At 36.5% G+C, this 17,114-nt stretch overlaps 1 protein-coding gene across 5 annotated transcripts in view; it reads right to left on the reverse strand.

Annotated features, from left to right (window-relative positions):
- The window catches only part of LOC122793310 (protein RUFY3-like), a 1,534,975-nt gene that overhangs the window by 388,501 nt on the left and 1,129,360 nt on the right, over positions 1–17,114 (reverse strand). For all 5 annotated transcript variants that reach the window (XM_044061194.1, XR_006363465.1, XR_006363464.1 and 2 more), the window contains one exon: positions 10,605–10,734. In XM_044061194.1, the coding sequence (XP_043917129.1) occupies positions 10,605–10,734 (130 nt within the window). The remainder of the gene's footprint in view (positions 1–10,604; positions 10,735–17,114) is intronic.

Consider the following 17,114-nt stretch of genomic DNA (forward strand, 5'->3'; position numbering starts at 1 on the left):
AATCTCTACCCGAAGCTCTTAGTAACCACTGTCCAATCAAAGTCCTTCACCCCTCACTTTAGCAGACCACATAAGGTCAAAGCATGTCATAAACTCACCAACTTTGACTCCAATATGTTAAACAGCAATATCTCATCTATTAACTGGTCATTCCTTAGGCAACTACCCCTTGATGAAGCTGTTATCAAATTTAACACCATATTCCTTAACATACTCAACTCCCTGGCCCCTCTACGCACTGTTAGAATAAAATCAATCATATCCCCCTGGCTAACCAACCCCACCTGCTATTTAATGCTACAGAGGGATAAAGCTTAGAAGCTTTGGACCAAAACCAAACTTCCCTCCCACCTCCTATAGTACAAACAACTTTGCAACCTTGCTAAGAAATCCATCTTCAATGACAAGATAAACTACTATACCAACCCTCCTGAGTCACACCTGGATAACCCAAAGAAGTTCTGGCATAATATCAACCAAATACACCATCTACACAACCCCTCCTCACCTCTACAAACTGATACCAACTTTAACTCTTATTTCATAGACACCATCAGCAAATTAACAAACCAATCTAACTCCAACAGAGACACTACCCTCCCCTCCAACCCTCCTAAACCTTCTAACACCTCCTCGGCCTTCTCACTAAAACTGTATCTATTAACTACATTAAATCCCTACTTCTTAAACTTGAACCTTGCTCCCACTCAACAGACCAGCTTCCTCCACTCTTTATCCAGAAGGCAGCCAACTCCCTTGCCCTCCCCATCTCTATACTCATTAACCACTCCATTACTGAGTCCAAAGTACCTGCAATCTGTTAAAAATTCTATACTTTACCCATTCATAAAGGAGGTACCTCCACTGAACTCTCCAACTTTAGGCTCATTGCAATTCTATCACTTCTCTCTAAGATTTCAGAGAAATGCATACACAAACAAATCCTTCACTACCTCTTACAAGAGAACCTAATTACCCCCACTCAACATGGCTTCCATCCTAGACATAGCACCTCTACTGCCCTCATTTCCTTTATTAACACCATCTCACAAGCTAGAGACCAAAGCAAACTAGTCTCTTGCCTGTTTCTTGATCTCGCAAAGGCTTTTGACACCTTCTCCCACCCCCTACTCTTAAGCAAACTCTCTGAACTCAACCTATCCACCACTACTATCTCCTGGATCACTAGCTACCTTAACAATTGTTTCTAATTTGTTAAATTGTTTTCTGCTATCTCCCCAGAACTTCCTATAAATATGGGGGTTCCCCAAGGTTCAGTACTGGGCCCACTACTATTTAACATTTTCACCAATCTGTTATCTACCTCCACTCCTCAGATACCACTGGTACAATATGCCATTGACTCCACAGTCATCACCATAGCCAATACTCTCTCTGACCTACATACTACAACACAGAACTCCTTTTTATCTATTGAAAATTGGTTCAACAAGAACCACCTAATACTAAACCCAAAAAAGACTAAACCTGCTCTTTGTTCCCAAATCTATGAATTAATTAAACCATCATTCTCGATCACGTCTCCTAATAACACACCTATGACAGTGGAAACTCACACCAAATTACTTGGGGTCATTATTGATGACCAGTTGAAATTTGACATGCATGTTCTCAGTAACATTAAGAAAACCCACCAAAAACCTGGCCTCCTCTACAGAAACAAAAACGTTTTATCCAATAAAGCCAAGATTGCCAAATCCCATGCCTACCTACTCCCCACCCTTCTCTATGGCTCTCAAATCCTCACCAACTTACAAACCACTCTACTTTCAAAGAATCCACCTACAGCAAGGTGGCCCAATTCGCTGCCAAACACCCATCCACTCTCATCACTGTATAGCTTCATCACTCTCATCACTGTATAGCTTCATCACTCTCATCACTGTATAGCTTCATCACTCTCATCACTGTATAGCTTCATCACTCTCATCACTGTATAGCTTCATCACTCTCATCACTGTATAGCTTCATCACTCTCATCACTGTATAGCTTCATCACTCTCATCACTGTATAGCTTCATCACTCTCATCACTGTATAGCTTCATCACTCTCATCACTGTATAGCTTCATCACTCTCATCACTGTTGGTTGCTGCACTGTTTGCTTCAGTTGAGATCTGAGTTGGGTCTCATGGAGTCTGATCGGGAAACCTCATTGGACTCATTACACAGTCCTGTACACCAGGATTTTCAGTCGGTGAAAGCTGAATTGACTGAACTGAGGGGAGAGGTTAGCAAGCTTACTACCCTACTTAATCAACTAAGCAGCTCCTTCTTAGATATTTACAAAGGGAAAAATAACTGCCACAGTTCAGAGGTAGAACATAGCCGTGACAACAAGAATTGTATTACTGATACTGGTCGAGGGAATACTAACTGTGAAGAAGATGTTTTAAGACTGTCTAATTTGTCGACATATTCAACAACCATTGCTAACGGACAGGGTTCCTGTAAAAGTACTGTTATGGCAAACACTGGGAGTACAAACATTATTTCTATGGATATACCTCCTGTTTCTTTAGCAGGCTCTCAAAGGAGTAGTAGTAAAATTGGTACTCCTGACTTCACATTTGATTTCTCATTTGGTGATGTTAATGAAGAAGCGTATCATATAGGCACTAAGCCTAAAAGAATGAAGTCACATTTCACTTATGGTACTACAGCAAAGGGTTTGGATACAGATGGTACTACAGCTAAGGGTATGGAAACTAATACTGACACTGTTGACAATGGTATGATGGACAATATTGATGTTAGTAGTAACAGCAAAAGTAAACATTTGAAACATGTAAATTCAGACCTGTTTAAAACATTTATTGAAAAGAACTGTTATTTTTACACTGATCCGACTGCAGAGATCAGTGACAAAAGACACACTTCAAAGGAGAAGTCCAAAGGTACCTTAAAGGATTTCATATATGATTTGGGTAAAAAGTTGGTTCTAATAAACAGTATTAAACTGGATAATGCATATCTTTCCAGATGTATAGTTAAAAGTAGTCCCGATGGGACTCAGATTTTTTGAATTACCTATGGGTGTGAATATTACTGAAAATGTTAAGTTAGATTTTAATAGTTTATTTGACCAATGTGGTTTTAAGTATATGTCTGTGTTGATAAAATTTAATGATGAGGAGCTGGTTTATTTAATTAAGGAGGTGGAAGAATTAAATACTTTGATTAAAAATGACTTACTTTTTCCTCAGTGGGAGAATTTGTACGTCAAACAATTCTCCTATGCTGAATCTAATATTTCAAAAATATATGAACGTAAGATGAAAAAACTATATAGGGACTTGGACCAATACAAAAGAGGCACAGCATATTTATGGGAAAAAGATCACAGTAAGTACCCTAAGTATGTGAGGGGGGACCAAAAGACAGGAATTGTAAATACATATAAACAATCTAGTTCTGATGGAAATGCTAACTCTGATTTTTTATACGGAGAACACAAGGGGAGGGAGAGAAAGTGGACGAGGGGTTACAGAAGAGATTCTCACTACCATCCATATCCAAGGACCCCACGTTAAATTCTGGTTCAGTTGTTACTGAGACAATAGGTGAGTCCAGTAATAATAATGTAGGCATCCTACAGGATGGTGTTACTTACACCTATAGGAACTTTAATATATACAACTATACTAACTATATTTTAAATACTGGACACTTTGATTTACTTTCTAAGGGGATTAAATTTATTCCCACTAAAAGATTCAATCTAGTGGACTGTATTTGTGAAATAAAAAAATATGTGAGAAAGCTTAACCTGGCTATTTTATTTAAAGATAAGAAAACAGTGGGTGACATTTCTCATGCAGAACCATTCATTCCAGTAGTCAAAAAGAAAAGTACATATATACCCCCCATGCACCCCACCATTTCTATCTTTGATAAAGTAGTGACTAAACAGATTTACAAGTTGGATAGACAAATCGATGGACATCAGATTAGTTCTAATTTAACAAAAGAAGAGAGCAGGGCACTACAGGAATTAAGATGTGCTAGTAACATCAGAATCATGAAACCAGATTGGGGGGGGGGGGGCGCAGTCATCTATTACAGTTTCTTATACACTTGTAAGATACATGAATTACTACACAATTCTGGAAATTATTCTATGTTGTCCTTAAATGAGATCAACATAGGGTATAGAAAAATAGACACATGTATTAAAGAATACTTACTAGATAACAGGATCAATAATGACATCTATACTTATATTAAGGTTGAACATCCTGTATTAGCTTCTATAGTGGGTATTCCTAAAATTCACAAGAATATAGATGAACCGCCCTTTAGACCCATTATATCAGGGAGTAGGTCTAAGATGTTTAATATAGGTAAGGTTATTGATACCTACTTGAAACACATATACGCCACTATTCCACATATAGCTAAGGACTCATGGGATTTTCTGAAACAGTATCCTGTTTACCTATCCAGTTCAGATCTGATATTTGTGACTATTGATGTCATAGATTTATTTTCTTGTATACCAAAAGAAGATGGTCTATCAGCTTTTGCTACGAGTATAAGAAAACATACAGATATCCAATGGGACACCATCTGTCTTCTCACGGATATGATGTCCCTGGTTCTCGAACATAATTACATTATAATTGAGGGAGAATATTACAAGCAGACCAAAGGCATAGCTATGGGAGCAGCCTGTGCTCCCATATACGCCAATTTGGTCATGCTTGAATGGGAAGAGAGGACTATTTTAGATAGTCACTTTATGACATACATAAAATATTACGTCAGATACCTTGATGACATATATTTGATTTGGAGAACAACAGCTAGCATTATTTTTACAATACATCAATAGTAGCAGTAATTTTTTAAAATTTACCTCCTCTAGCAGTCATGAAGGTGTGGCTTATTTAGACACATTTGTGTCAAAAACAGGGGATGAGTTTAAATCCAAAATTTATAGAAAGAATACTTTTTCGAATAGTTATTTGGAATATTTTAGCTACCATCCGAAGAAAAAATTCACAAATATATATAAGGGTCAGCTTATTAGAGCAGTTAGGATGACCTCACGTTATGAGGACATGTTGGATGAGGTGAAATTTATAACGTCCTTATTTAAGGACAGAGGTTATGACGTTAGAGTTATGGAAAATGTAAGTAATTATGTTGTGAGGAAATGGGGTAACCAGTACAAGCCTTTGTTGGGTGAAAAATATAGGACAGCTATTGTTTCGACTGTGGATATATTGCATGATACGAAGTCTGAAACTTGCATTTTTGGTAAATCTTGCATTTTGGAATTTGGCATACATTCAGGTAAAGTCAAGAAGATTTTGATGAACAACTGGCACATAATATCTGCTGATCAAGATATAGCACCCACATTAGGTGAATGCCCAAGGTTTGTTTATAAGGTAGGGGCCAACATAAAATCTATTTTAGAGAAGGGTATCTTTATTAAGAAGACAGAATACATGAAAACTGCAAAATGTGGGGCATGTAAACAATGTCACACCATATTTCAGGGAGACAGTGTGAAATTGGATAATTATAAACACACTAGAATTAAATTCTGTGGGGGCAACTGTACAACTAAAATGGTGGTGTATATTGCCATCTGTAGAACATGTTCTGGATTCTATATAGGTAAGACTCAAAGGAGTTTAAACAAACGTATATACTCTCACCTTTATAGCATCAGAAGGAAGGATGAAAAAAATGCTTTGTATAAACATATTAAACAATATGGTGACAAACATTATTTTAATTTTGGTATAGCGGACATTGCGCACACCAATAACAGAGGAGGTGACGTTAATAATTTATTATTATATAAAGAATTTTGGTGGCAAATATATACGGATGCTTCCACTATACCAGGTTTAAATGACACTGTATCTGTCAAACCACTATTGGTCTTAAAATGAACTATCTATAAGGTACATTGTCATATGTTTTTAAACATGTTTTGATATGATCTAAATGTAAATGTTTTTGTTAATATTTTTTCAGTTTTTTAACTTGCTCACTTTATCAACACATATTATATGCAACATTGCTTTTAGAAATAATATGAATATTATTTAATATTTTATGAATAGAGAACAATGGTTATAGGATGTGTGTATAGCTTTAAAATTTCAAACTGAATTTTGGCACCAAAAATGTTATTTAAACAACTGTGATGCAAGCTATGGTGTTCTGAGCAAGCTTGTTTTATTCAAGTGAAAGCGCTTAACCATTCTTTGTTTGTTGGCATTACAATAAACTTTTGTTCACTTCTACTTGGTTTCATTGAAGGTGTTGTGGACTGTTATGAGCATTGAATAGAGGTGAATTCCCAAGACACAGAGACGGAATTTTGTACACAGTGCATTTGCTGCTTTTTCTTTTCTAGTTGAACTTTTACAAGCCAAAAATCAAAATTCCTTTATAGCTATTCCCCAGCCTATCACTGGAATAAACTTCCTCTGGATATTTGTAATATTAAGCCAAAACACCAGTTCAGAACTGCTGTAAAAAAACACCTAAGCAACACATGGCTTTGTCTTTGTAATCATCCACCTGACTGACTTTCCCTTACTTTATACCTCTCTGTCACCTTATCTCCTTTCTTTCTTCCATTTCTTTCACCTTACCTCCTTTCTTTTCCCCTAAATGTTCTATACTTAGCTCTTATTAGGTCTAGTTTACATGAACCTGTATGTTTTCTGTTGATTCTCCATGAGTTATACAGACATATTAAGTTCTACCCACTGTAGCTATTGTGCTGAATGACTGATGATGAAGAATGGAATTTCTCTATTTGATTTTTACTCTGTATTGTACCAGTTATACTCTTTGACCATTTTGATTTCTATTATTTATCTCAGTTTATTGTTATTGTTTATGTAACTGTACTCATGTTTTGTGGACTTTTTCTTCCCGTGTCTCCACTGAAAAAGGGCTCAGGCCTAGTTGGACTAACCTGGTCAACAAATGTCAAATAAATAAATAAATTATATAGATGTGCATTATGTCATTATGTACAGTGTTCCAGTTGAAGGCAGTGCTACTGCCGTGCCTTTCCCTGTCGTCATTTAAGGCTGAAGTTGTGAACTCTTGTGTTATGTTCACCATAAAATTATCATTACTTATACCAGGATTAAAAATTTGGCATTTGAGTTCAACCCTAAAGCTGATTTTTCCTTAAGGATGCATTTCTGTGCAGATTGCAAATGTTACATTCTTCTTTTTCTAGCTACATCCAATGTAAATGGCACATGTCAGCAACAAATGGTCATTTGTTAGATAAAGCAAAGGCTGTGATGACACCTTACTTCAAATTTCTACTGAAAAAATTGACTGTCTTAAGTTCTAAATTAAAAATAGTGCTCCGATAAAACTACAGACATAAGACAAGCTGAAACATCACTAGACAGTATGCTTCTTTAAAAAAAAAAAAAAAACATTTTAAGTATCAGTACCATACAGTTAATAGGAAAAATTAGGGCAATATCCTTTGATCATTAACTGACTTTATGGGAGAAAGAAATCCCTGAGTAAGTCATGAATGATGGGCATGACCATCCCAGGGTATGGAGCTGTCTAAGGGCTAGAGCAGAAGGTCCTTTTGGGGAAGACCCTGACATTTCAGCTGCTAGGCACATGGATTTCTAAGCATGAGAACAGGCAATGAATGCTTGCACTCAGCTGAGCATCATGCATGCACAGAAATATTCACTTGTCTTGCTCTTGACACAGTGGGCATTGCACTACACTTGTTGGCTAATAAGAGCATGGTTGTAGGCAAAGGTTATAAAACAGAGCAGTCCCTGAAGGTGATGCCATGCCAAGACTGTCAAGACTTCACTAACTAGCCAGTGGAATGTGATGTCTCTGTTCCTGACTTCCCCTCTCTGCAGGCGTAACCTCTATTGTGGTGGTTACTGGACGAAAGGGATGAGTAATGGTGGCAATATGACTGAGTCTGGAAACAAAATTAAAAAGAAATAAATAATTGGTAATTTCTGATGCCTGCTTTATTATTTGAAGATATGAAGCTTACAAGCCATTACCAATGTCTACTTTTAAGCAATTTCAGTGAGAAAAAAGTCTTCATATAAAACTTATGGTTCATTCATACCGTTTTTGCTAGTCCTATAGTAATAATCCTTTTTATTGACTCATTACATAGACATGATTTACCAAATCTTAACCTTATTTCACTTTTTAAATAGTGCATAAACCTGACAAATTAGTAACAGAACATGTTTCTTACCTATAAGGGTAAGGAAACGTCAGTCTATAGAGACTACATCAGCTATCCAACCATCTTATGTACACCATAAAAGTTTTCCTAAAACTACAACTAACCCTTCCAGCATAATGCATAGAATGGTAAAAATGAGAATGTCTCTGGGCACTTTGTCTCAGCTTTATGACCAGGAACAATGATCTATGGCTACTGAAAAAAAATTATAGTCCATTTTCACTAGCACAAATCTGAAGAATTGCACCATTGATTGCGAAGTGTCATTTCCAGTCATTAACGCAATTCCATTATAATTTTGGAATCTATTCAGCTATGTGCAAAACTGAAACAGATTTTAAATGGAAATATTCAGTAAAGCAAAATTATCACTTTATATGTAGTTAATAAAATAAGCAATACGGGTCACAGAGAATGAGTAGTCAGGCCTTAAATGCCAAATTCCATGAAATGTCATTTTTCCAATACTCACAAATCAAACTCTGGAACATTCTAATATTTTGCCAGTAAAAATGGAAAATTGGTGTACCCTTTTATGACATAATTATAGGGTTTTGGAGGATCAAAACAATTTTGCTGGTTCCACAGTAAATCAACAGAATAGCACCATGTAGAAGTAAATCCCAATGTAATCCATACCCAAACATGGCATATTGTGACAGTGTCTGCTCTTCTGGATTAGGCCATCTTCACCCACAGACTTTTGTTGGTCCAGTTGGGCACTACCAAAAAATACTTCAGCAGATCCCCTATCAACATCTGATATTTGGCTTCCAGCTATGCACCTGCTTGAGAAGCCTACCCATGGGAGTAATTCCCCCCATAAATACACCATAGTATGCTCAAGTTTTGTGACATGGGCTTTAGAGTAGCAGATGATCTGCACAGAAATTTCTTTCTTTTTGAGGTAGAACTGTCTTAATGAAAGATATTTCTAGAACTAGGCTTAAAACTCTCCAGAGTTCACATTTTCTCCAAACTTACGGTGTATCCCAGCTACTATTCACTTAAACTCATTTTAACATTTGCATCTAGAAATACATATGTTTCCCCTCTGCTAGAACTTGGTATCATTGGTTTTCGACACTTTATTTGCCTTACCATCTTCTCTCAGTAGCATAGCTCTTAACCTGGACAAAGCCTAAAATTATGGGGGACGAAGGCCTAAAAATAGGAACAGATTTCAAATATTGCTTTTATAAACTTAGAAAGTTGCTAGAATAACAGATTTTATGTTAGTATACATTTTCAGAAGGATACAAAATCTGAAACTGAAATGTGTGCTATTATTTAATGACTTGAATCCCTCAGAGATTTGCCAAAATAAAACAACCCACACATTTTATCAGTAACAGACCAAAAATATGAAGCAAAAATCTGGACATTCTGTAAAAATATGGACAGTTGAGAGGTATGTACTTACCTAGGCATTAACCTGTTATAATTAAATAATTTCTTCTAAATGTTAGGCAGAGTCTAATAAACATAATTTTCTAAAGATTAAGCAATTACTAATTACTTGTATTTGTTAAAGATTAAGGTTTGAACGTAGCTGTGCTAGTGTTAGGATTGATCTTGTACTGTGTTCTGTCATCTCAGTGACAACAGTGTCTAAATGTGCCATGGTTTCCTGTATCATCTCCGTGACAAGTGTCTAAATGTGGCATGGTGTCCTTTGTCATCTCGGTGACAAAAGTGTCTAAATGTGGCATGGTGTCCTGCGTCATCTCAGTGACAACAGTGTCTAAATGTGGCATGGTGTCCTGTGTCATCTCAGTGACAACAGTGTCTAAATGTGGCATGGTGTTCTGTATCATCTCAGTGACAACAGTGTTGAAATGTGGCATGGTGCCCTGTATTATCTCATCTATGGCTCACTGGTCACAATAGTATTATCTGACTATATTTACTGTTTACTTCCCCATATGAAGTGTATACTTTTCAGCTTTCAACTCCTTAGCTTCCCTGTGATGCAAAACAGCAAGGAAATCCCAAAGCATGGACTTGTGGCAAACTTGTATATCTATAATGCACTTATGGTTACACACAAGCACATACATTAAGAAAGACATATAGAAGGATACCAACAGAGTACATATGCAGAATACCAATGCTTGAAGAAGTTGTCAAACTACTAAATAACCCTTATGAACTTTAGCAGGGAGGCAGGAGGGAAGTTTTCATATCTTGGGACATGTGAAAGGATGGAAGGTTTCAGAAATCAGATACAAAATATTAAGGGAATTATGGTTATGTTTCAGTCAGAACACTCCATGCCCTTATGAGGCTTGCTATAGTCCTAAATAAGCAAGAGTCACAAGAAATGTAAGAATCAGTTAAGAATTGTCACCTTTTTTAACTCATCGACCTGCTGCTGGTAAAGCTTGATTTGTTCAGGTATGTTTGTGCCTTCCATTGCACTGTTCATTAGTCTGATCCTTCGCTCCTGCTCTTGTTTTAACTCATGCTGAAGCTGGCACCTAGAAAAGCAAAGGGAAAACATTTGAAATCATGTGTCCAGTTAGTCTGCACATAGGTGTTACCTACTAGGCAAGAAAGCTTGTTTTCATGAATAATCTTGTATCTTTGTTCTGGTTAAATACTTGCCCAAGGTAATGCATGCACACACAGATAATAAGGAAGAAAGCCATGTCTGAACATGTAGTTGTTAAATGACTCACTACATTAACCTGTAGGCTATGCTACCATCATTAGTGTGAGCTTTTGAATACATGACTGGTAGAAAGACTATGAAGACTATGCAGCATTCAAAATACAATATAAGGAATGATAGATGGTATCCGTGGCAACAATGATAACAATGACATTTAGATAGTACTGTTTTTCCCCATTAAAATCTATCTACTGTCCTTCCATCTGTTTGACTAGCATTGCATTGGACTCCAGCTAATCATCTTGATTGTGGTCAGTTCACTTGGCATCTCCATGCAGCTTTTTTCTTAGCATGGAGTGACCACAGAAACTCTGTTCTGGTCTGGAACACAGACAGGAGTTGAAATGAACACATTTAGAAACTCCTGAATCCAGAGGTAATGCATTCATTTGAGGAATAGTACCAGAAGTAATTTATGAAATGAGTCTGTTTCTGTAGCATCACGTTCTTTAAGCAGTCTCAGGGTGACAAGGCTATGGGAGTGCATGCAATCTGGCTAATAATGCTAAAGGTATTAGACATTGTTGGGCTGTCTTAGTTAATGTTTTTTTTAATGATTCATGGAAGACGAGAACAGTACCTCTGGAATGGCAAACTTTGGTGTTATCCTTATTTTCAAAAAGGGGATTGGAGGATGAGTTCCAGTTAAAGAAGAATCATCTGGCTAATATTCCTCAGAAGGCCTGCGCCAGAGCACTGCAATGCTGGCTTCATCTGATATCTGAGCCTGTGGCGCACATGTAACTGAAGATTCTGTTCTAGCACTGCGACAATGAATTAAGTCTCTGCTCTTGCAGATATTGGAGGGGTAGTGGAACTATATCAGCGCATGCTACGTTAATTTTGTGGACCCAGGGATGGTATATGACCATGTATTCCAGAATGTTCTTTGGAAGGAGCTACAGCAGTACATGGCTTCAGAAGTATTGCTAACTGCTATTTGTCTCCTATATTTGTGTAGTGAGATCTATTTATATATTTTTAACATGAAGTTGAATTCATTGTGGGAATAGGTTTCCACTAAGCCTGTGTGTTACTTCCTCATCTGTTCATTACTTTTGGACAGAATATTTAAGAACAGCTAGTGTTTGGAAAACATTCATATTATGGAAGAGAGGCCTGCAGTTTTCATATCTGCAGAGCATGTCTTAAAGTGACTGTCGTATGCAATGTCTACTAAAGTATTTAAATATATAAATGCATAGCCGCAGGGAATTGCATGTCATATGATGCACATGCCTTCTGGAAGACAGTCTGAACAAACACCTCACAGTAGTTAAATTCATCCACAGTGTCTGTTTTGTTTCCAAAGCATTGTGACAAATGTATTACACAATGCCAAAGTGGAGAAATATACTGCAGAAATAAAGAAATGTTTGTAAGTATTTGTGTTTGTAAGCACAGAGACATAAATTTACAATGGAAAAATCCTCCACCTGCAGCCAACAACATATCTTTCACTGCAAAGCAACTGAGCAGGAAATGAAAGTCATGGATCCTGCTACTCAATGGATTCATCACTCTGAATGTTGAAAAGACAGTGTCCAACAGTCACTCCTGCCACTGGAGGATAAAGCCTTGAAGGCATTTAACACTTTTATTGAAGGGAAAAAGGATAAAATAAGAGCAATTACAGAAAAGTTCAGAAATTATTGTGAACTAGAAATAACATGCTGTTAATTCATCACCTGCTCCTCCAGGTGCTGCGGATGATTGTTAATAACCTGAAGAATTAAGACAAAAACTGTGACTTTGCTGATCTGCATGATTCTTAAGAGACAGAGTAAATGATGAAACAAGGGACAGGCTTTTACGAAAACTAGTCCTGATCTTAAAAGATGTAGACATACGTGGAGAAAGTGAAATTACTAGTACACACCTCAAAGATTTAATCAAGGAAACGTATGCAAGATAAAATGTGAAACATATTCAATCATCCATTCATTCTCTGATTACCCACTTAAGTTATTTCAGGGTGGGGGAGCTGAACTTATCCCAGCACTCAGTGGTTACAGTTCATAACATCGCGACTTAAATAAGGCAACTATCCCACTGTGAAATGCACACAAACACACCCATATACATGGACCCAGTTAAAACCCATACAGACTCTGGGATAAGCTTAATCCACACAGAAGGTACAGCAGCCAAAACATTAACTAGAGAGCCAGGAGCTTCAAACCAAATTCAAAAGCATACATTGGAAAACAAGTGAGGCGGCATTATAACAATAATGGAGACATGAAAGGGAGCCATAATGTACAGACAACATGTAGTGGATTTAAAATGCAGGTTCTACATACTGTGTGATTTGAAGCATGAAATAAAACATCTTCCTGCTTTTAACTGCATTTGTATAATCTGTATTAAAATTACCATTTTTCAAAGATATATGAAAAACATGACTGTTTTCAAATTAATTAAAATGTTGAACATAAACCTGAAATTAGTTTTAACAACAGATAGCTCTGGTGGGTGCCATTTAAATGCGATGGGTTGTAAACAGAAATCTGAATATACATCACAGATGCGACATAAAGTACAAATCAAACTAGTACAAGAAATGTTGAGAATTAATAAACAAAATGTAACATTTAAACTAGACATAGATACAGGGAGTAATATTTTTGTCTGAAGTTACTTCTGAAGCATTGAGATTAAAATGCACTGAAATAGGACTTTGGGATCATTCCTAACATATTCAGGGTATGAATGAAAACTCAAAAAGATCAAAAGCAACTGACAAGTAAACATATAAATAAGAAATACAAGATCCTATTTCAAATTACGATACATAATGCAATTTCTCCTAAGATATTGTTTCATTTGTTTTGTGCAAAGTTACAGATTGTGACAATGTAAAAACAAAGACTGAGAAAGTCATACAGGCATCTCCAGTACTGTAGTATTGTATGTAGTCATAGGTTTGTTATGCTTTACAGTTATGCTAATTTGTTTACCAGCTTAGGAAGTTTTAGGCTCATGTATACTATGTCTCAAATGTTTGAATCCAACTCTTGTATTTTCACATTGTAGCCTTTATTTATATTTTGCAAACCTGCATTGTATGGTATTTCACTTTGCAACCTTTATCCTACATTTTGTATCCTATATGTATTAAATTGTTTATGAAGCTTTTCTCCCCGGGCCTCCACTGAAAATGGGCACTTCTTGGCCCAGTGGACTTCCCCGGTAATCAAACTGATAATAAATAAATAAATAAATAAATATCATACAAATAAATCTTGATACTATACTATTTCTATATACTCTTGTGAAATTCTAGTAGCTACCTTGAGCAGGACTAAACAGACACTGAAATATATCAAAAATGTAGGCAAGACATTTCAAGCAATTAAAACCATTGGAAAGGGTGAATAGTACTGTGACTGTTATAAAGCTAGGCAACAGTTACATTTTTGGTTCAGAAGACCTAAATAAAGTTGTTAAAAGACATTACTCACAACTTACAGTTGAAATAGCCTCAACCATGCCACATAATGTTATTTTCATTGAAAGATACAATCCATGCATTCTTTCACACAACGCTTGATTAAGAAAGTTCCAACCATGTTCATTTAGTATGTCCAGGAAGGCACAAATTCATTCGACTTCAATTTGGTATTTCACCAGTATCACAATTATAGTGTAAAATGAGAATGCTGCAGTGACTAAATATATCATGACCGTATAATTTCAATTCAGTAAGAGCAAATGTAAAATCAGAAGGGCAAGTCTAAAATGTAGCTGATAAATTAATACAATATAATTTCAAGCCAAAAAGAGTAAATATAAAATTAGAAGGATAGGTCTGAAATCCATGGGTTATATTTTGACGTCAGAAGGACTGATGCCTCATACAAAATGTCAGAGCAATTGTCCATCTGCCAAAGCCTGAGGGCAAACAAACATTACAGAGCAGCAAGCTGTCTGGGCCTAACATTTCTAAGATATTCCATTAACAAATCTGTCTGTTATTGGCACTATGAACAGTAAAATAATATTCTCCAGTGTTAAAGTACTGTGATTTGAACACTCTAGTTGTGATGCAAGTAGATACCAATCTGAAGAGTATAGGAGGTGTAGAATTGCAAAAGAATGGACTAATTGCTTATAGGCCAAGAGCTTTTACATATACATAAAAAACAAGACTGTAAAAGGATGATCAGTAGTTGTGTGGATGTAACAAATGTTATTAATATATCCCATGTAAAGGTGTGGAGGTGAAATCCGACTACAAACCCTTGCAAAGCATACTTAGAAATGTATTTTACTTTTATTTATTTAAATTATTTATGAACCCATTAATAAATTCTTTGTGAAAGACACCTTATCAGTTTACAGAGAAGGTTACTTAACCTACAGAAGGATGATGTGAAAGTAAAATAAACAGACCAGTCAAGAAATAATACATAACATATATGTAGACTAAAGCATGTTTATCAAAGAAATATGAAGGATTGTTTAAAGAATTTGAGTTATAAGAGATTTACCAATGACAGATGTAAAGACACTCATTTACCAATGTGGCTTTTGAAAGAACTTACAGTGGGGGCTGACCAGAATAAAGGTCATTAGTAATTAAAGAAATCCAGCAACATTCAAGAAAGAAATAAGTTGTATTAAGGGCTTAATGGTCAATGTTCTTTATATAATAGTCCTGAATCAACTAATTTCTTGAGGAAATGCATTGTATCTGGAAACAGAAAATGAAAAGGAAAAATCAAGAGCTATAAATACTGGCCAGGAATATCAACTCAATAATATAATGCTGTGTGGTAACCATTTGAAATGTCAGAACCCGTTACAGAAAGTCCCAAAACACACAGACTAAATGGCTGAAAGAACAGACTTAGTATATTTAAGTCTGATATGCCATTTATCAGAATACTGCCTTTTCTCTGAGGTATGGTGATCTCTGAGTTGGTATATATAAGTTTGTGGGGTGTGGGGGTGCAGGTGAGGCTTGCTTCATCTGCAAAAAGAAGTTTAAAAGAGAAAAGTGACTTCTTAGATTTACTCTTCTCCTGTGTACAGTGCATGAGGAAGGAACCTGAGAGCTGTACACACGCCTTGTCAGCATTCAGCATTTTGAGTGCCAACATTTCAATAAGGACCATTTTGTGCAATATGCAAAGCATATCTTAACAATACAAGAAAGATTTACAAAAATAACCAGTAACCAGTACTAGGTCACCCATGGTGTTGAGCAGGCACATATTTTTTTCCAGTTTAAAGAAGCCCTGCATGTCATATATGTATATTACTATTCCAAGTACCCTGACAAAACAGACAGAGGCAACAAATGTGTTTGTGATCAGGCTGTAAAGTATGTAATGCTCGTAAGACCAATGTTGCAGTATTCTTTATAAATGAGACTTATCTGCCAGAATACCCATAAGTAAAGCCTGTCTACAGCTGTCAGGTTCCTTCCTCATGCACTGTATACCAAATATGTAAGACTAAAAGGTTACTTTCAGAACCCATAAGTAAGGCGTGTGTACAGCTCTCAGGTTCCTTCCTCATGCACTGTATACCAAATATGTAAGACTAAAAGGTTACTTTCAGAACCCATAAGTAAGGCGTGTGTACAGCTCTCAGGTTCCTTCCTCATGCACTGTATACTAAATATGTAAGACTAAAAGGTTACTTTCAGAACCCATAAGTAAGGCCTGTGTACAGCTCTCAGGTTCCTTCCTCATGCACTGTATACCAAATATGTAAGACTAAAAGGTTACTTTCAGACCCCATAAGTAAGGCCTGTCTACAGCTCTCAGGTTCCTTCCTCATGCACTGTATACCAAATATGTAAGACTAAAAGGTTACTTTCAGAACCCATAAGTAAGGCGTGTGTACAGCTCTCAGGTTCCTTCCTCATGCACTGTATACCAAATATGTAAGACTAAACGGTTACTTTCAGAACCCATAAGTAAGGCGTGTCTACAGCTCTCAGGTTCCTTCCTCATGCACTGTATACCAAACATGTAAGACTAAAAGGTTACTTTCAGAACCCATAAGTAAGGCGTGTGTACAGCTCTCAGGTTCCTTCCTCATGCATTGCATACCAGACATGTAAGACTAAAAGGTTACTTTCAGAACCCATAAGTAAGGCGTGTGTACAGCTCTCAGGTTCCTTCCTCATGCATTGCATACCAAACATGTAAGACTAAAAGGTTACTTTCAGAA

Source organism: Protopterus annectens, chromosome 2.part0, assembly GCF_019279795.1.
Source record: "Protopterus annectens isolate FY-2018-M chromosome 2.part0, PAN1.0, whole genome shotgun sequence".
Taxonomy (NCBI): domain Eukaryota; kingdom Metazoa; phylum Chordata; order Ceratodontiformes; family Protopteridae; genus Protopterus; species Protopterus annectens.